Below are 20,853 nucleotides of genomic sequence, written 5' to 3' on the forward strand. Positions count from 1 at the left end.
CCACAGCCGTTAGCAAGGGGGGCACATGGGATGGGGCAGGGGCACTGCTAGGATGTGGTGCGCCCTGGAGGGCACAGGAAGGCCTTAGTTAGTTTTGTCTGTGGGCCAAGGAGGGGTTTAGGCACAGTTTCACAAGGCCAGCTCAGCACTCTGCCAGGAATGGATCTCAGAACACCTCTCACAAAGGCAAGTGCTCTTTCAAAAAGCAAAGTGCAGGACTTCCCTGGTGGGGTCCAGTGGTTATGAATCCGCCTGCCAATGCAGGGGACACAGGTTTACAGGACACTATTGAAGCCTTCATGCCTATAGCCTGTGCTCCACAGCAAGAGAAGCCACCCCAAAAAGAAGCCCAATCACTGCAAATAGATACTTTACTCACTGCAACTAGAGAAAGCTTGAATGCAGCAATGAAGACCCAGCACAGCCAAAAAATAATACATAAAAATAAAAAGCAAAGTGTAATCATTCCAGAGCTGACATTGACAGCTTGGGTTTTGGGGGAGTTGAGGGCATGAGTAAGGATGAAGGGGACCCTCCCTCAAGGCTGAGAGGCCTCCTTTGGGGCTTGCTTTGGGAATAGGGCTGGGAAGGAATAGGGGTTGCATTTTATTCATCAATAAAATGAATTAAAAGAACCCCAAAGAAGGCTTTGAACATTGAATGCCAGTGAAGAAGACTGACTCCCAAACAAAGTGTAGAGACTTTGGTGAGTCTGATATCTAAGCATATTTGCTTTATTCTTCTTCATGACTCTTTAAAGAACTCACATTGACCTAAGAACTGACCTGAAGGCTTTAAGAAGACAAAGCCAGCATCCCAATTCACACATTCATGTGGGACAGAGCTGAGCTTTGAACTCCTAGCCCAAATTTCTGTTTCTCTCAGTTATTGAGGATACTGTACATGTGGGGTCTGGGTGCTGGGAAAGACTTGGTCAGGGCACCCAGAGTCGGGGGGTGGGGGGGAGGCAAGCTCCCCCAGCTCTGCGTGGTCTCCCAGCTCCTACCTGCACCACTTACTTGGCATAGGCCTTCTCCAGCAGCGCGCTCCAGAATTCACTGCCTTCTTCGGAATGCAGGAAGAGCAGCTTTCCATCCTTGGTGGGGAGCCTGTCGTCCACGACCACCTCCACCCACTCTCCATACTGCCAGAACTGGGGGAGGGAAATACAGCATCCGCTTACAGGGATGAGCCGCCAGGCAGAATCAGCGTCCTCAGGGGACCTCGGAAGGAGCCTCTGAGCTGGTCAATGCTCCAGTCTTTAATGAACTGGATCTGTCATTTAAGAGCAGGATCTGTCTTATTTGACCATGCCCACGGGAGACGCCAGCGAAAGCGGAAAACAAGTTCAGAGGCCGACTTTGTGAATAAGAGGACCTGCACCACGCTGTGGCAGCAGTGGGTGACTCAAGCCCACATCTCCTGACCCTCACTCCAAGTGCTTTCCTCAAGGCCACGTGGCCTGGAGGAGACGGAAGGGGATAGGCGTGTGGGTGATTGGATGAACACGTCAAAGCAATGGTTCTCAAACTCAAGGACTCGTCAGAATGCCCTGGAGGGATTGTTAGAACCTAGGCTACTGGGCCCCAAGCCCAGATTTCCGATTCTTGGCGTGGGTCCCCAGACTATGGAAAGTAGGGTCATTGCTGAGAGTTAGGCGGGATACCTGAAAATGAAAGATTCCTGCATAGTTCTCCTGGAAGCTCTGGTCCCTAGGAACCACGCGGTACAGCAGCTCTCGGTTCAAGGTGAGGGAGGCAATGGCCGCCAGCAGCCAGCAGTCACCTGTGCCGGGTCAAGGGCAATACACACTGGTCAGGCCGGGCCTGCAGGCTCGCTGCTTTCTTTGATTCACTGGCCCGTTCAGTCCAGAGTCATGTGACTCCCTTCTAGGTCAGATAGTCGGACTCTCTTCCTCAGTGTGTGAAGGTCCCACAGCCTTCTTGGAAGTTCTTAGCTCCTCCCCTCACCACCTCACACACACACACACACACACACACACACACACAGACCATTTCACATGTCCTAAGCACTCAAGAGTGGAGTAGAAAACAGAAAAGAAGCAAAAATCAGCCTCTTTGATTCCTTAACAGCAACGTTAAGAAAACATCTGGGGACTTCCCTGGTGGTCCAGTGGTTAAGAATCTGCTTTGCAATGCAGAGGATGTAAGTTTGATCCCTGGTCAGGGAACTAAGATCCCAAATGCCTCGGAGCAACTAGGCCCACATGCCACCACTACCGAGCTCACGTGCCACAAGTAGAGAGTCTGTGCTCTGCAACGAAAAATCCATGTGATGCAATGAAAATCCCATGTGATCCCACATGCTGCAACCAAGACCCGACATAGCCAAATAAATACATATTAAAAAGAGAAAACGTTTGGTTGGGGCAAACACTGAGGCGATGTGGTGAGCGCAGGGGTGTATGTGTGTGTTCCTTGCTCCTTGGCCTTGGGTAACAGAGTTGCCTCTTCATGTCTGTTGGAAGAGTGTCTGCCCTTTTACGTTTCAGAGCTCACCATGACAGGCTTGATCTCTTGCTTATAACACTCCTGAGATATTAATTAGCATGAAATTATCATACTGTTACGCACAACAAATAAAAATTGAGAGGTTAAAAATGATAGGGCTCAGTGCTGGTCACTTTGGAGATCCAAGTAAATGCAAAAGAAAACAGAAAAATGCTTTCTGTGCCAGTCAGGGCACCCCCAGGCCCAAGCCCCTGAGCGCTGCCTCCATGGAGGGCATCTTAATCCCCCACGGTGTTGACTCCAAAGGTGAAGCACAGGCCCCAGACACCCCTTACCGACCTTAGCATCCTGTTAGCATCCTGGGGTGGATCTCGCATCCTGGAATTGATGTAGACCTATGTCACATCCATCTGCCTGCTTATTCTACACCAGTCCCTGAGATCTCAGTGTCCCGTGTGTGCTGCTTGTTGCATGAACGAATGAGTCCATCCTATGTCCAACAGCTGCCTCCTCCCTGTTTCATTCCAGAGCCCTACTTCTAGGAGTCTAGGGTTTGGTGACAAGTTTGTCCCATTCCTGTCCCACTCAAATGGCTCCAAAACCCAGCCTGTGTGTCACAGCCTTCACCTTGTCCACAGAAACAAAATCTGAACATCCTGAGGTTATCTTCAGAGGAAGTCCCTTCACCCTCCTCTGAGGACCTTGTCCAACTCTCTGTTTTCTTTCAGTGCTGTGGACCAGGTTGCATACATAGTCCAAGAGGAACACACCAAGCTTCTCTCAGATGCAGGCTACCTGAGCAGGCAGTAAGTGAATGGTGGTCCCAGAACCCACCTCCGAGCATCCGTCACCTGCTCAGAACAGCTCCATCACAGGTCATCCCAGCAAGCCTTTTGGTCTACCTGCCCTCATCTCTCTCAACAAAAAGGTTTCTGGTTTGGTCCCATAGTAATTCCTTTCCCTCTGCCTTCACCCAATCAGGCTCATGTATTTTCTCTCTCTCCCTCTCTCACACACAGTTATTTTTTGAAGAGCTTTTCTGACCCAGAAGTCAGCCTACTCCCTGCCTCCCACTCTCACTGACAAATGCCCTCCTCCTTACGGCAGCAGGGCCTCCAGGTGGGACCAAACCCAGTAGCTGGAGGAGATAAAAATTGGTACAGCAGGCGTGGGACTGCAGCTTCTCATTAAAGAAGACTCAAGGAGGCCAGCGCCTCGTTCAAAGACAACTTCCAAAGAGTGGATAAAATAACATATTCCCTTCTCTCATTCCAGCCTTCTTCCTGTTAACATGTGACCATCTCACTCCTCTGCTCAGAAATCTTCGACTTCCTCCACTTCTCAAGAGCAAGATAAAAACTAATGGAGCATCAAGACCCTTCACGACATGCCTCCTTCCTACTTCCCCTGCCTGCCTCCCACTGTCCTCCCACCGTGAGTCCGGTCTCCAGATGAACTCGGATCTGCATAAACACCAGGCCCTGGTCTTTCCCAGCTCACGTTTTCACTCACCCATCCACCCGGCTTGTAGAGTCCCTGCTCTAAGACCATCCCCTTTCTCCTCCTCCATGAAGCCTTCCCTGATGCTTCTCATCCTCCAGGCGCAGGTCACCTATTTTCCTTTGTGTTTCCCAAAGACCTTGTTTATATCAGGTTGGCCAAAAAGGTTCGTTCGGATTTTTCTGTAAGCTGTTAAGGAAAAACCTGAACTAACTTTTTGGCCAATCCAGTACTTCTCGGTGCACAAGCTCTTCCCCGTCCAATTCCTGACCCACCTCGGTGCCCCATGTGCTCCATCCCCAGAGCCCCCAGCACCTTTCTGGGCCTCTTGAATGAGACTGGCTTCCCCCCCACCATCGTCCCCACCCCCTCCCCCGCCCAGTCCTCTGCAATCTCTTCCTGCAGAACAGGCACATGGATCCCTTCATCTTGGCAACCCAGCAGGTAGCCAACACATAGCAGGGACTTAATGAATGTTTAATGAATAAAAATAAATGTTTGCAAGAGAAAGACAAGTATCACATGATTTCACTTATACGTGGAATCTAAAATATGATACACATGAGCTTATATACGAAGCAGAAACAGACTCATAGACACGGTAAACAACTAATGGTTACCAAAGGGGGATGGGGAAGGATAAATGAAACTTTGGGGATTAGCAGATATAAACTACTAAATAAAACAGATAAACAAGGTCCTACCATAGCAGAGGGAGCTATTTTCAATACCTTGTAATGAACCACAGTAGAAAAGAACATGAGAAAGAATTTATATATGTATAACCAAATAATTTTGCTATACACAAAAGTTGTGAATCAACTATAACTTAAAAAATGTTTAAGAGTTTTAAAAAATTTGTAAATATGTGAAGGTAGTGCTAGTGGGAAAGAACGCACCTGCCAATGCCGGAGACATAAGAGATGCAGATTCAATCCCTGGGTGGGGGAAGAGCCCCTGGAGAAGGAAATGGCAACCCGCTCCAGTATTCTTGCCTGCAGAATCCCGGGGACAGAGGAGTCCAGAGGGTCGCAGAGGCAGACACAGCTGAAGTGACTTAGCCCCACATACATGACCAAATGGATCAATGATTCATATGTTTGTTCTTGTGCAAATTCCCAACAGCACCTCTCATGTCTGCACCTGAACATCCCCGGTGTGTGGAGAGGTGGAGCCCAAGGAGGACATGCCCTGAACGTGACAAGAGGCAGCTCCGCCAGTATCAGGGGCCTCGGCCTCTAGAGCTAGAGGGCAAAAGGAGACGAGGGAAGGCCACCGCAGAGGCGCAGGCCTCTGGGAGTGGGCAGTGGCTGGTCCACAACCCTCCCTGAGGCTGGCGGCCTCTCAGAGATCCGAGCACACCTCCCTTCACGACAGTTGCCACCTTGGTTCTCTTCTGATACCAATGCTCTTGCTGCCAGACGGGCTGCTTCCAACAGCCCAACCAGCGTACTCCTTAGACGCTACAATTCACCGCAAGGACACAAAGTGTCCCTCAGCTGCTGACATCAAAGGGGCTGCCCAGCTGGAGGAGAGTTTAATTTGTTCTCAATTTGCCTCATTCCTGACATTTCCCCGGGTCTGCCTGGCTCTCGCAGCCAGCACAGAGCTGCGAGGAGGTGCAGCGGGTACCCGGGCTCTGGGATGCCTGCCAGGGGCTCCGTAAGATGTGATGCACAATCATCACAAAGATGCTTTCTCTAAGGCACGGATCCAGATGAGCGCGTTCCTCTTCCCAGAACCCTCTTGGGAGGATGGACGTTTATGCTGTCGCTCAAAACATTTCAGAGATGTGTCTGGGGATCTGCCTGGACACCTGCACATATACATCGACTTCTCCGTGGACACACAGCTTGATCTTTGAGCGCAATGTTAATATCCAAAAGCGACCGAGCGGCTTTTGGATCTAAGTTTAGTGGTGAAAAAGATGACAGAAAAAACTGGGAAAGAATCATGATGGTCAAGGCCCTCCTCCCCAACCACCCTCCAACGAGGGCAGGTCGCGGTTAGAGTCACCGACCAGGAGGCTAGAGAATGGCTCCTGTACCCCTATCCTCGTGGGAAGTCTGGAACCACCCGAGCTTTGCTCTTCCCACTCCTTCTTCAGGTTAGATATTTAATGGGTTTAATATTTATTAAAATAATAAGCTGACTTATTTTTTTACTCCACTCAAACTTCCCACTCATCGCATCAGCAGGCCTCAGGGCTCTAGTAAACAGCAGGTAGATCCCAGTCATTATAATGGAGCTGCTGCCCTGCTTTTGTGAAAAACATGTTTTAAGCCACTGAGGAAATAATAATTCAGGGTCAGGCTTTGTTAAAAACAAACAAACGAAAAACTCCAAATTCAAAAATTCCATTTACATGTTACCATCAAAGCTTGATGATCTAAACACCCAGTGTTAGGATAAGCCCTAGGTATCAAGAACTGGGGCTATAGTCTAAACGAATTTTTCAAGCATCAAGGGAAGAAGCGGAGATGCTTCTGGGCTACCGGGAGGAGAGAGGAAGAGAAAAAAAGAGAGAAAAGGTCAGACATTGGAACCCCTGTCATCATTCCTCTTCCACCGGGAGGTTGACCAATAGCCGGAGCAGCAACAATAGCAAAACCACAGAGAGTTTTAAAGAGGAAGCCAGAGCAGAGAGGATTTATGCCCAGCTTCCCACCGAGGACACGGGGAGCAGAATAAAAATGGCACCACGGGGAGCACGGGGTTTGGCGGGGTGGGGGCGCTGCGCGGGGAGATGCGAGAAGGTGGTAAAGAGCGCCCTCTAGGGACTTCCTGGCGCTGCAGCAGCTGAGACTCGACGCGCCCAGTGCAGGGGGCCAGGGTTTGACTGCTGGTCAGGGAACCAGATCCCACATGTCACAACTAAGAGTTTGCATGTCGCAACTAATAGCTACTGCAGCCAAATAAATAAAAATACTAATATGCTTTAAAAAAAAAAAAGAGCACCCTCAAGTCTTCCTCTGCCATCAGGGCTAAGGGCAGGGAAGAGAAGGCAGGACAATCCCACCACAGAGGCCGTGGGTGACCGCCTGGCTCAAGGCCATGGAGGTGTGCCAGCATGCTGAGGCAAGCCTAGGTCAGCCAGGGAAGAAGGTCCACTGGACCCCAACAGCACCAGCAGCACAGACCGCACACCGCACACCATTCCCAGCTCCACGAAACCAGGGGGACACAAGAGCCAGCCACTCCCCTCAAATAGCCTGGAGGACATTTGGCCTTTCCTTCCATGCAGGCGCCATCCTGGGGAGGCTGGAGAGGGGCCAGCCCTGAAGAAGCAAAAAAAAAAAAAATCACCCAAATAGAGAGACTGAAGGAGGAGCATTTACCCAAAAGGGACAAGAACCCGAAACAGGCCGGGGAGGAAATACCTTTTATTGGCCAGTTGCCGGGTCCCTCCCACTCACGGTCAGTGGAAACTGGGGCTCCCCAGCAAGCTGAGAGAAGCGAGGAGGATACAGACTGCGTGACGATTGCATATCTGAATGTAACGCAGAGACTCTGACGTGCCGCTGTGTGCTTGCTTCCTAAAAACCTGTTTTGGTTACTGTTTTGCCACAGCTGAGGCTTCCTGCGTCCGCTCCTCGCTGTAAGATGGCTGCAGGGGTTCACACTCGGGCGGCTGTTTTCACTCTGCCCATCAGCTCCAAGCAATCGCTGATGCCTCTCTCCTCCCCTCCCTCCCATGGGTGGACAGGCCTTTCCCAGCCCTCTGCATCCAACTCCTGCCTTCTTGGATGAACTCAAACACATACACACGTGCTTGTGGCCATTCTCGCTTTGTTGACAATTCCCAGCTCTCTGGCTAGACCAAAAGCTGACTGGAGGCAGGCAGTGAGCGCATGTCTTCGTAGACCTCAGCATAAAATGCTTCAGTGAGTGAAATCATTCCAGTAGGAAACTGGCCGACCTGATCTGAAAACTCATACCTTAATTACGAGCAAGAAAGTCTCATAACTTAGCCCATTTAGCAGTTGAGATCTTGAACCGGGAAAATAATACAGCATACATTCATGCTGCATAAGACCAGAATCAGACTGAGAATTTAGAGTTACTATCCTAGTTAATAGGGGCTTTCCTGGTAGCTCAGCTGGGAAAGAATCTGCTCACAATGCAGGAGACCCCAGTTCAATTCCTGGGTCAGGAAGATCCCCTGGAGAAAGGATAGGTTGCCCAATCCAGTATACTTGGGCTTCCCTGATGGCTCAGATGGTACAGAATCCACCTGCAGTGCAGGAGACTTGGGTTCAATCCCTGGGTTGGGAAGATCCCCTGGAAGAGAGCATGGCAACCCACTCCAGTATTCTTGCCTGGAGAATCCCCTTGAACAGAGGACCCTGGTGGGCTACAGTCCACAGGGTTGCAAAAAGAGTCGGACATGAGTGGCTAAGCACAGCACAGCATCCTAGTTAATAAAGCTCCTATAAGTTTGGGATTAATAGATATACACTATCATGTATAAAATAAACAACAAGGACATAATGGAAGCACAGAGAACTATATTCAACATCATGATGGAACCTAACAACCTAATGGAAAAGAATCTGAAAAAGGATACATATATATTATTTGTGATTCTTCAAACAGAATCACTTTGTTGTACAACTGAAACTAACGCAACATTACAAATCAACTTTAAATTTTTTTAAAAGGAAAAATATTAATTAAAAAAATCTCCCATAACATAGTATATCCAGCCAGAGCAGGTCTCTCTAGCTGACACTTGGCTGGATGGCTCTGTGTTGCCGGCCATCCTGTGCTCTGTAGATGTTCAACAGCACCTCTGGGCTCTGCCCACCAGGTGCCAGGACCACCTGCCTCCCAGCATGACGACCAAAAACGTCTCCAGACACTGCCAACATGCCCTGGGATAGGGGATGGAGGATCATCTCCCACCCCCATTAAGACCTCATGAGCCAGAACATCCACAGCAAAATCGGGGGGTGAGGGAAGTCTGTTGGAAAAGACTGGACAAAATGGCTTTGCATATGTCTCCAATTCTCAACAATGGCTCAGTATGAAAAGGTCACTGATGAGGATGATAACAATGTTTCCTTAGTCCATTACTCCTAGAGTCTTCTGGAAGCCACTTTTTGCTTCCCTCTTCCTTCTTTCACACCTGTCTTTGCTAAAGAAAATTGTTAGCAACCAAAGGAAAGCTCTGACTTGCTCCTCAAGGTCGGCACCCAAGCCAGAGTAGGGTGTCATCTTAGCCCACTTCCAGCATTCGCTCATCTCAGGATCCCAGGTGTAGCATGATTAGACTTAGGCCCCTCTACCTGGATTTGGAAGAGTGACCGTTTGACCTCTTGCAGACCTCCTGAGCTATATCATTCTACCATTCATCTTTTCTGCAAATCATACAGATGCCAGCCTTCACCGTTACAGGTCAAGGCAAAGCTAGACATTCCTGAACTTGCATGATGTAAGTGCCACTGGGTCCGCTCACCCCCTCTCTGCAGCCTCGGTGGCCAGCCTCCATCCCAGATAACCCTTCTGCCCTCTCTTCAGGGTTGGCCCAGAAGCACAGATGCCTGCCAGCCCAGGAGAGTCGGCTCCAGCTCTGCAAGGGTCTTTTGGCACATCCTCAGGGGTCCTGTTTACTCTGACATTACTGTCAACCTCTCCCTGCTCCCCCAAGCCACATCACTCCCTCCCTGGAGCAGTGCCTGCCCAGGCTGGTCTGGTGGTGCACAGGACCAGGGGAATGAATGAATCAACCACATTCACACTCCCTGCATCCTAGCAGAAACCTCCATTGACATGCCAGTCCTCTTTGAATCACTTAGTACATCTCCCCCACCTCATACCTGCCTCCAGCCCTCCTTGGAAAACATCTCTGGGAGGTTCCCTTCCTTCAGGTTTAGGGAGTATGTCTTGTATGTCAGTCACCATCACTCACCAGCACTTGGCAAGCATTGCTGGTATAGGACACTGGGACAAGAGAGATGCAAAAGACATGACCCCTGCCTTCAGGAAGCCAGCAAGCTTAAAGGAGTCAAAATAGCACAGCTTTTGCCCTCAGAAAGCCTGGGTTTAAATTCTCAGGCCCCGCTTTGCCTGCCAAGTAACATGTTCAGTTCAGTTCAGTCGTTCAGTCGTGTCCAACTCTTTGCGACCCTATGAATCGCAGCACGCAAGGCCTCCCTGTCCATCACCATCTCCCGGAGTTCACTCAGACTCACGTCCATCGAGTCCGTGACGCCATCCAGCCATGTCATTCTCGGTCATCCCCTTCTTCTTCTGCCCCCAGTCCCTCCCAGCATCAGAGTCTTTTCCAATGAGTCCACTCTTCGCATGAGGTGGCCAAAGTACTGGAGCTTCAGCTTTAGCATCATTCCTTCCAAAGAAATCCCAGGGTTGATCTCCTTCTGGTTGGACTGGTTGGATCTCCTTGCAGTCCAAGGGACTCTCAAGAGTCTTCTCCAACACCACAGTTCAAAAGCATCAATTCTTTGGCACTCAGCCTTCTTTACAGTACAACTCTCACATCCATACATGACCACAGGAAAAACCAGAGCCTCAACTAGACGGACCTTAGTCGGCAAAGTAATGTCTCTGCTTTTGAATATGCTATCTAGGTTGCTCATAACTTTTCTTCCAAGGAGTAAGCGTCTTTTAATTTCATGGCTGCAATCACCATCTGCAGTGATTTTGGAGCCCCCAAAAATAAAGTCTGACACTGTTTCTACTGTTTCCCCATCTATTTGCCATGAAGTGATGGGACCGGATGCCATGATCTTCATTTTCTGAATGTTGAGCTTTAAGCCAACTTTTTCACTCTCCTCTTTCACTTTCATCAAGAGGCGTTTTAGCTCCTCTTCACTTTCTACCATAAGGGTGGTGTCATCTGCATATCTGAGGTTATTGATATTTCTCCTGGCAATCTTGATTCCAGCTTGTGTTTCTTCCAGCCCAGCATTTCTCATGATGTACTCTGCATAGAAGTTAAATAAGCAGGGTGACAATATACAGCCTTGACGTACACCTTTTCCTATTTGGAACCAGTCTGTTGTTCCATGTCCAGTTCGAACTCTTGCTTCCTGACCTGCATATAGGTTTCTCAAGAAGCAGGTCAGGTGGTTTGGTATTCCCATCTCTTTCTGAATTTTCCACAGTTTATTGTGATCCACACAGTCAAAGGCTTTGGCATAGTCAAGAAAGCAGAAATCGATGTTTTTCTGGAACTCTCTTGCTTTTTCCATGATCTAGAGGATGTTGGCAATTTGATCTCTGGTTCTCTGCCTTTTCTAAAACCAGCTTGAACATCAGGGAGTTCACGGTTCACGTATTGCTGAAGTCTGGCTTGGAGAATTTTGAGCATTACTTTGCTAGCATGTGAGATGAGTGCAATTGTGTGGTAGTTTGAGCATTCTTTGGCATTGCCTTTCTTTAGGATTGGAATGAAAATGGACCTTTTCCAGTCCTGTGGCCACTGCTGAGTTTTCCAAATGTGCTGGCATATTGAGTGCAGCACTTTCACAACATCATCTTTCAGGATTTGAAACAGCTCAACTGGAATTCCATCACCTCCACTAGCTTTGTTCGTAGTGATGCTTTCTAAGGCCCACTTGACCTCACATTCCAAGATGTCTGGCTCTAGATTAGTGATCACATCATCATGATGATCTGGGTTGTGAGGATCTTTTTTGTACAGTTTTTCCATGTATTCTTGCCACCTCTTCTTAATATCTTCTGCTTCTGTTAGGTCCATACCATTTCTGTCCTTTATCAAGTCCATCTTTGCATGAAATGTTCCCTTGGTATCTCTAATTTTCTTGAAAAGATCTCTAGTCTTTCCCATTGTGTTCTTTTCCTCTATTTCTTTGCATTGATCGCTGAAGAAGGCTAGCAACTCCTTAATTTTTATGATCCACGGTTTTCTAATCTGTAAAATGGGTTTACGTCTCACAATTTATCGTACAGGATCATTTGAGCAAAAAGAACTTATTTGTAGCAAGAGGGATGTTTAAACATAAATAGCAACTTTCAGTTGGGTAGAGAGGACATCAGGACATAAAAAATATGAGAGATGCACATGGGTGTACATGTAACAGCAGACATATTTTTAGAGGGTCTCTTGAGTATCTTGATTAATGGTCCCCTGAGGGTAAGCCAGCTTCTCTCTACCCCAACCCCATTTACTAATACAGCTTCAGGGAGGGCAGAGAGGGATGAGCAATAAGAGGTGGGCTCCAGAGCAAGGAGCAGGGGCCCGAATGGGGTGAGATAAGCCCAGAGAACAATGTCTCTTGGACCCTCCCCAGTTGGGATTCAGAGAAAACCACTGTGGGGAAACTTCTACAACACAGAGGGAGTGGGCAGCCTCCACAAAATTAAGAATGTAGTGAGCCATGAGCTGACTCTCAGAAAATCCCCCAAGCTCCCCTGTGGCCTCAACAACAACAAAAGAAAGGCAGAGGCCACCAGCGTGCAGGCAGGAAGCAGGCTGAGCAACCCTGGCAGACACAGCTAGTGTGCACACGGGGCCCCAGCCGACCGGGCCTCTGGTGCAATCTTGGGCCTCGGTCATCATCTTGGGAAGGAGAGGGCAGAGGAGAGGGATCTCGAAGGCTAAACAGTTACCCCAAGGGACCGAGCTACACCAAAGAAGGCTCTTTCAACTACTGGGTTGGACAAAGTTTCAGGCTGAACTGGACTAAGCATAGTTCCCCACTTCTCTAGGCAGGGCTCCTGAGGAAGATGAAAGCAGCTTTAGATCTCAGACATGCGCTAAGTGCCAAACCCAGAGACTCCAGAGAGGCTGCCTGAGATGAACTTTCAGGAAGTCTCCCGCAATAAGCGACATTTCTGCTTAGAAGCGACGACTCCAGTGGCCTTTCTAAGGCCAAACAGGAGCCTCTGTGCCTCCTGGAACAGCAGCCGGGGCCTCTCAGGCTCTGTCTGCGGCGGTCTCTTTCCTGGGTCAAAGGAAACACAACCGGGAACAGGTCACACTCACACGGCAGACATGAGCCCCTACATCCGGCTTCTCTGCCCGGGTCCACGCAGCATTCGCACTTCCCGATGTGGGTCATGTGTAAAGTGCCTGCACCTTCTTGGAACCTGCAGGCGTACTCTGGGCTAGAGGACTGTGCACATCCCATCCCCAATAAATCCTGCCAAGTCCTGAGGTAGATTAATCCGATGGTTTCTGTGAGTTCTTACAAAATGGAAAATGAGAGGAAAAGGCATTCCAGACTCAGCCCTTCATCTTCCAAGAGTTTCCCTGAAATCGCATGAGTGCCCCTGTCCTTGTTAGTGTTCCCCACAGCAGGAGGGTGTCTTCCTGCATTTGAACCTTTCCAGCTCTGCACTGGGTGAAGCAGGGATCTAGTCCCCACTTTCCAGATTCATAACACTGAGGCCCTGAGCAGCTCAAGGTCAGTCAGCGTCAGAGTCAGGTCTAGCCCAGCAAGATGATCAGCCCGCTGCATTCCCACACCCCACGGAGCCCTTGGAAGCCAAAGCAAATGGAATTAACCCACCATATGAAATGTTATGCCCTAGATGTCTGGGCAAGAGGATCATTTGCAGGATTTCGCGAAACTGATGAAAGTGACTTTGGAGACCTGTTCCTGAACCAAACCCAAAAAGAACCTGGCAGAGTGACACCAGTGCCAGCTAAGGAAGAGAAGATGGGGTTCCAGGCACAGTGGGTACTGCAAGGGAACAGTGAGAGCAACAAAGGATTGAGAATGGACCTTGGGGAAAGTGGGGAAGCCTTGAACGCTTCCATGATTCTGCATCAAAAGTCAAGGGAGAAGTGGAAGGTGTCACATCCCATGGCCTTGTCTTTTTTTTAATTATTCAGAAAAAACACACCCCTCAAAAGTCAACAACTGAGACTTCCAGGGTGGTCTGCAGGTAAGACTCTGAGCTCTGAATGCAGGAGGCCTAGGTTTGATCCCTGGTCAAGGAACTAGATGCTGCATGCCTTAACTAAAGATTCTGTGTGCCACAGTTAAGACCCAGCACAGCCAAATAAATAAAGAATATTTTTCTTTTAAAAAATCAACAATTGAACCAATCGCAAAGACTAATAGAGTTTTGCCAAGAAAATGCACTGGTCATAGCAAACACCCTCTTCCAACAACACAAGAGAAGACTTTAAACATGGACATCACCAGATGGTGAACACCGAAATCAGATTGATTATATTCTTTCCAGCCAAAGATGGAGAAGCTCTATACAGTCAACAAAAACAAGACCAGGAGCTGACTGTGGCTCAGATCATGAACTCCTTACTGCCAAATTCAGACTCAAATTGAAGAAAGTAGGGAAAACTGCTAGACCATTCAGGTATGACCTAAATCAAATCCCTTATGATTATACAGTGGAAGTGAGAAATAGATTTAAGGGCCTATATCTGATAGATAGAGTGCCTGATGAACTATGGACTGAGGTTCGTGACATTGTACAGGAGACAGGGATCAAGACCATCCCCATGGAAAAGAAATGCAAAAAAGCAAAATGGCTGTCTGGAGAGGCTTTACAAATAGCTGTGAAAAGAAGAGAGGTGAAAAGCAAAGGAGAAAAGGAAAGATATAAGCATCTGAATGCAGAGTTCCAAAGAATAGCAAGAAGAGATAAGAAAGCCTTCTTCAGCGATCAATGCAAAGAAATAGAGGAAAAGAACACAATGGGAAAGACTAGAGATCTTTTCAAGAAAATTAGAGATACCGAGGGAAATTTTCATGCAAAGATGGGCACGATAAAGGACGGAAATGGTATGGACCTAACAGAAGCAGAAACTATTAAGAAGAGGTGGCAAGAATACATGGAAGAACTGTACAAAAAAGATCCTCACAACCCAGATCATCATGATGATGTGATCACTAATCTAGAGCCAGACATCTTGGAATGTGAGGTCAAGTGGGCCTTAGAAAGCATCACTACGAACAAAGCTAGTGGAGGTGATGGAATTCCACTTGAGCTGTTTCAAATCCTGAAGGATGATGTTGTGAAAGTGCTGCACTCAATATGCCAGCACATTTGGAAAACTCAGCAGTGGCCACAGGACTGGAAAAGGTCCGTTTTCATTCCAATCCTAAAGAAAGGCAATGCCAAAGAATGCTCAAACTACCACACAATTGCACTCATCTCACATGCTAGCAAAGTAATGCTCAAAATTCTCCAAGCCAGACTTCAGCAATACGTGAACCGTGAACTCCCTGATGTTCAAGCTGGTTTTAGAAAAGGCAGAGGAACCAGAGATCAAATTGCCAACATCCTCTGGATCATGGAAAAAGCAGGAGAGTTCCAGAAAAACATCGATTTCTGCTTTCTTGACCATGCCAAAGCCTTTGACTGTGTGGATCACAATAAACTGTGGAAAATTCTGAGAGAGATGGGAATACCAGACCACCTAACCTGCCTCTTGAGAAATCTGTATGCAGGTCAGGAAGCAAGAGTTCGAACTGGACATGGAACAACAGACTGGTTCCAAATAGGAAAAGGTGTACGTCAAGGCTGTATATTGTCACCCTGCTTATTTAACTTCTATGCAGAGTACATCATGAGAAACCCTGGACTGGAAGAAACACAAGCTGGAATCAAGACTGCCGGGAGAATTATCAATAACCTCAGATATGCAGATGACAGAAAGTGAAGAGGAGCTAAAAAGCCTCTTGAGGAAAGTGAAAGAGGAGAGCGAAAAAGTTGGCTTAAAGCTCAACATTCAGAAAACGAAGATCATGGCATCTGGTCCCATAACTTCATGGGAAATAGATGGGGAAACAGTGGAAACAGTGTCAGACTTTATTTTGGGGGGCTCCAAAATCACTGCAGATGGTGACTACAGCCATGAAATTAAAAGATGCTTACTCCTTGGAAGAAAAGTCATGACCAACCTAGATAGTATATTCAAAAGCAGAGATATTACTTTGCCAACAAAGGTCTGTCTGTCTAGTCAAGGCTATGGTTTTTCCTGTGGTCATGTATGGATGTGAGAGTTGGACTGTGAAGAAGGAAGAGCACCAAAGAATTGATGCTTTTGAACTGTGGTGTTGGAGAAGACTCTTGAGGGTCCCTTGGACTGCAAGGAGATCCAACCAGTCCAACCAGAAGGAGATCAACCCTGGGATTTCTTTGGAAGGAATGACACTAAAGCTGAAACTCCAGTACTTTGGCCACCTGATGCGAAGAGTTGACTCATTGGAAAAGACTCTGATGCTGGGAGGGATTGGGGGCAGGAGGAGAAGGGGATGACCGAGGATGAGATGGCTGGATGGCGTCACGGACTCGATGGATGTGAGTCTGAGTGAACTCCGGGAGATGATGATGGACAGGGAGGCCTGGTGTGCTGCAATTCATGGGGTCGCAGAGTCGGACACGACTGAGCGACTGAACTGAACTGAAGGTCTATTGAAAGGGAGAAATAGAGAGATATTAAATTGATATAAAATTTCAGTTGTCTAAGATTAATTCTAGAGATCTGCTATAGGACATACTATATCTGACATGGTGCCTATATTTAACAATAGTCTATTGTGCATTTAACAGTTTAAGAAGGTAGATCTCATGTGAAATGTTCTTACCAGAAAAGTCAATAAAATGACACAAAGGAACACGAGGAAACTTTTAGAGGTGAGAGATATTACTTTGATTGTGGTGAGTTTCACAGGTGTATGCTGTCTCGAAACTCATTAAACTGTATACATTAAAAAAGAAAAAAAAAACTATAGTCATGGAGATCTAACATGGCCTTTTGGAAGTACCTGGATCTGTGAGGCCCATGAAAGAAAAAGGATGAAAGGACAGTCCTTGTAGATCAAATAAAAACACAAACCGGAAAAAGAAGCCAACAATTGATTCATTCTAAGATCTAGCACAAAGCTGCAGTTATTACATGAGTGCCACAAAAATCTAAGAAAACATTTTTCAGAATTTTTTGTATCATTTTTCAAAGTGGCATACACCAAACCTTTTTAGACACTATTTGCCAGTGAAGGTGGGCCTCTTCTGATACAGCTCATCCTCATATAATGAGGGTTTCTCATCTTGCGGCTTGTCTGTCGAAGGGTGTTCCCACTCTCCCCACTACTACAGCACACCTAGGAACCGGCCCTTGGTGACAAGCTTCCACATGGCCCCACTGCCCAGGGCCAGAGCCCCGAATTCTTCCGCCAACATCACGGGCCTGCACCACCTGGCAGCTCCCTGCTTTCTGTCCCCAGCCTCTGTGCCCCTGCTCCGCTGGGCTGCAGCCCCGCCACTTTCCTTCAAGTCCTCCCTGGTGTCCTGCTTTTCCTAGATGAAGGACCCTTGCTTATATTCCTTCTGTTGCCTGGAACCCTCCTCACTGGGAGAGGAGACACCATGCCAGTTTGTTCAAAGAAGACACTTAATATGGGTAAAATGAAGGAATGAGCTAAGAAAGTTCTCCCTGATTCTGACAGATTCAAATGTCTGTTAAGACATACATCACTTCACTCTTGGGAGCATCCCACTGTCAACCACCCCTGGATCTGCCACCTAATCCCCACCTCCTTCTGTACCTGTAAATGAAGAACCTAGCACACCTTACTGGAACATCTTCTTTACTTAATGGTTGCACTAGAGCAAGGTACCGTTTTTCGAGAAGCAGGATCCCAGAACACATCAGTTCAGTTCAGTTCAGTTCAGTCGCTCAGTCGTGTCCGACTCTTTGGACCCCATGAATCGCAGCACGCCAGGCCTCCCTGTCCATCACCAACTCCCGGAGTTCACTCAGACTCACGTCCATCGAGTCCGTGATGCCATCCAGCCATCTCATCCTCTGTCGTCCCCTTCTCCTCCTGCCCCCAATCCCTCCCAGCATCAGAGTCTTTTCCAATGAGTCCACTCTGCATGAGGTGGCCAAAGTATTGGAGTTTCAGCTTTAGCATCATTCCTTCCAAAGAAATCCCAGGGTTGATCTCCTTCAGAATGGACTGCTTGGATCTCCTTGCAGTCCAAGGGACTCTCAAGAGTCTTCTCCAACACCACAGTTCAAAAGTATCAATTCTTCAGCACTCAGCCTTCAAAAAAGATCTTCACAACCCGGATAATCATGATGGTGTGATCACTAATCTAGAGCCAGACATCTTGGAATGTGAAGTCAAGTGGGCCTTAGAAAGCATCACTACGAACAAAGCTAGTGGAGGTGATGGAATTCCAGTGCAGCTATTTCAAATCTTGAAAGATGATGCTGTGAAAGTGCTACACTCAATATGCCAGCAAATTTGGAAAACTCAGCAGTGGCCACAGGACTGAAAAAGGTCCATTTTCATTCCAATCCCAAAGAAAAGCAATGCCAAAGAATGCTCAAACTGCCGCACAATTGCACTCATCTCACATGCTAGTAAAGTAATGCTCAAAATTCTCCAAGCCAGACTTCAGCAGTATGTGAACTGTGAACTTCCTGATGTTTAAGCTGGTTTTACAAAAGGCAGAGGAACCAGAGATCAAATTGCCAACATCCGCTGGATCATGGAAAAAGCAAGAGAGTTCCAGAAAAACATCTACTTCTGCTTAATTGACTATGTCAAAGCCTTTGACTGTGTGGATCACAATAAACTGTGGAAAATTCTGAAAGAGATGGGAATACCAGACCACCTGACCTGCCTCTTGAGAAATCTGTATGCAGGTCAGGAAGCAAGAGTTCAAACTGGACATGGAACAACAGACTGGATCCACATAGGAAAAGGAGGATGTCAAGGCTGTATATTGTCACCCTGCTTATTTAACTTCTATGCAGAGTATATCATGAGAAATGCTGGGCTGGAAGAAACACAAGCTGGAATCAAGATTGCCAGGGGAAATATCAATAACCTCAGATATGTAGATGACACCACCCTTATGGCAGAAAGTGAAGAGGAGCTAAAAAGCCTCTTGATGAAAGTGAAAGAGGAGAGCGAAAAAGTTGGCTTAAAGCTCAACATTCAGAAAACGAAGATCATGTCATCCAGTCCCATCACTTCATGGGAAATAGATGGGGAAACAGTAGAAACAGTGTCAGACTTTATTTTGGGGGGCTCCAAAATCACTGCAGATGGTGACTACAGCCATGAAATTAAAAGATGCTTACTCCTTGGAAGAAAAGTTATGAGCAACCTAGATAGCATATTCACAAGCAGAGACATTACTTTGCTGACTAAGGTCCGTCTAGTCAAGGCTATGGTTTTTTTTCCAGGGCACATCAATCCCTAATATTATGAATGTCCAGAAGCAGGAGGTGTGATACTGGGGTAACCCTGGGAGGAATATCACCAATACATTTTCCAGGATTAGCCCCCAAAATCCTATCGATATTTTTCTGAACAATAATGGCATGACTCCTTATGGCAAGTATAATTTTTACATCCTCAAAATCACTCCTTTCAAGCTGCACTATATATAATAAAGCAACTAAATAATCCACTTCTGCGGTTCCCGCCATAGGTCATCTCGCATCACCACTCCTGGTTCCCATGACTACCCAGAAGGTAGCCTTCATATATGAGAGCAGAGCTGGGCACCCAAGGCAGCTAGAACCCATCACTACATTCGGCAGAGGGTAATTCTGGGCGAGGGGATGATGGTGGGGGGGTCTTCAGCTTCCAGGAGCTCAGAGCATCCCAGAGAGTTAATGCAGCATCAAAACAGAAGAAGAAAATGGGAACGGTTGGCAGGTCATCTTTTGAATCAGAGGCCATCTTGCTTTACCTTCAAAGTGATCAGTGGGGAAGAAAAAAGAAAACTTCACAGTTGAGGGAACTTATTTAAATTATTTCAGAATTTCTTTCTAGTTGTTCAGGGAGCCCCTCCCCGAGGCCAATTCTCATCTAATTTCTCCTATTGTTGAAGGAATAAGGTTGATAACATGGAACTGCTTGAGGTCATCCTATCCCCAAACCCCCTGTTTCAAATCATAACTTTAATGCTATTTAGAAGGGGAAATTTCTTATATAGATTATAAAAATGAAATTGATTCAAAGGAGGGGAAAAAATCAGTAAGTAAATACATTGGGGGTTTATGTAAATACATCTCAGAGCTAGTTTCCAGGAACTGGCTTGCTTACTGAGTTTAATTATAATATCCTTTGGATTCAAACGCCAGAAGCCAGGTTCCAGTGGAGAGAGAAATAAAAAGATAAGTGCTAAAGATTCATCACAAGCTCTGGCCAAGGCTGAAACACAATGAGGTAAAAAGTGATCCTTCACTGTTTGTGCTGAGGCAGAATAAGCATGTGTGTGTGCTAAGTCGCTTCAGTCGTGTCCTACTCTTTGCAACCCCGTGGACTGTAGCCGCCAGGCTCTTCTGTCCATGGAATTCTCCAGGAAAGAATATTGGAGTGGGTTGCCATGCCCTCCTCCAGGGGATTTTCCTGACTCAGGGATCGAACCTGCTTCTTTTACATCTCCTGCACTGGCAGCTGGGTTCTTTACTAGTGCCACTTAGGAAGCCTGAACCAGAGTCCATGGCTTATCAAACACCTAATTCCAAAAACGATGGTAAATGGTGTGGCACCCCCAAATCAGTCCTGGGATCCTCAGGCTTTCAAATGTACATGTGGGTCCTCAAAGTGCGACAAACGTGAAACACAGCCTAAAGGAGAGTCTCCACGGCAAGATGAGGATGGCCTTCCACATATTAAAACATAAGGTGAAAGGACTTCCCTGACAGTCCAGTGGTTAAGATACGGTGCTTTCACTGCAGGGGGCACGGATTCAATCCCCATTTGGGGAACTAAGATCCCACATGCCATGCAGCACAGCCAAGAAACAAACAAACAAAAAAAAGAGCAGGTAAGTGAGCTCAGATATAAAGTACCTGGAGCCCAGTAGGGTGTTGTCAACAGAAAACAAGGTATTTTTATGCTGGGGAAACATCCTGAGTACAGTGACTAAGAGTAAAAAGATGCAAAAAGAG

General features: G+C 47.2%; 1 protein-coding gene across 1 annotated transcript in view; it reads right to left on the bottom strand.

Annotated features, from left to right (window-relative positions):
- CAPN8 (calpain 8) overlaps positions 1–20,853 on the bottom strand; it is a 75,250-nt gene that overhangs the window by 31,917 nt on the left and 22,480 nt on the right. Inside the window, exons 3-4 of the mRNA XM_069545112.1 lie at positions 1,667–1,785; positions 1,020–1,153 (exon numbers count right to left, since the gene is read on the bottom strand). Of these exons, the coding sequence (XP_069401213.1) occupies positions 1,020–1,153; positions 1,667–1,785 (253 nt within the window). The remainder of the gene's footprint in view (positions 1–1,019; positions 1,154–1,666; positions 1,786–20,853) is intronic.

The sequence above is a fragment of the Ovis canadensis genome, chromosome 12 (assembly GCF_042477335.2).
Source record: "Ovis canadensis isolate MfBH-ARS-UI-01 breed Bighorn chromosome 12, ARS-UI_OviCan_v2, whole genome shotgun sequence".
NCBI classification, from domain to species: domain Eukaryota; kingdom Metazoa; phylum Chordata; class Mammalia; order Artiodactyla; family Bovidae; genus Ovis; species Ovis canadensis.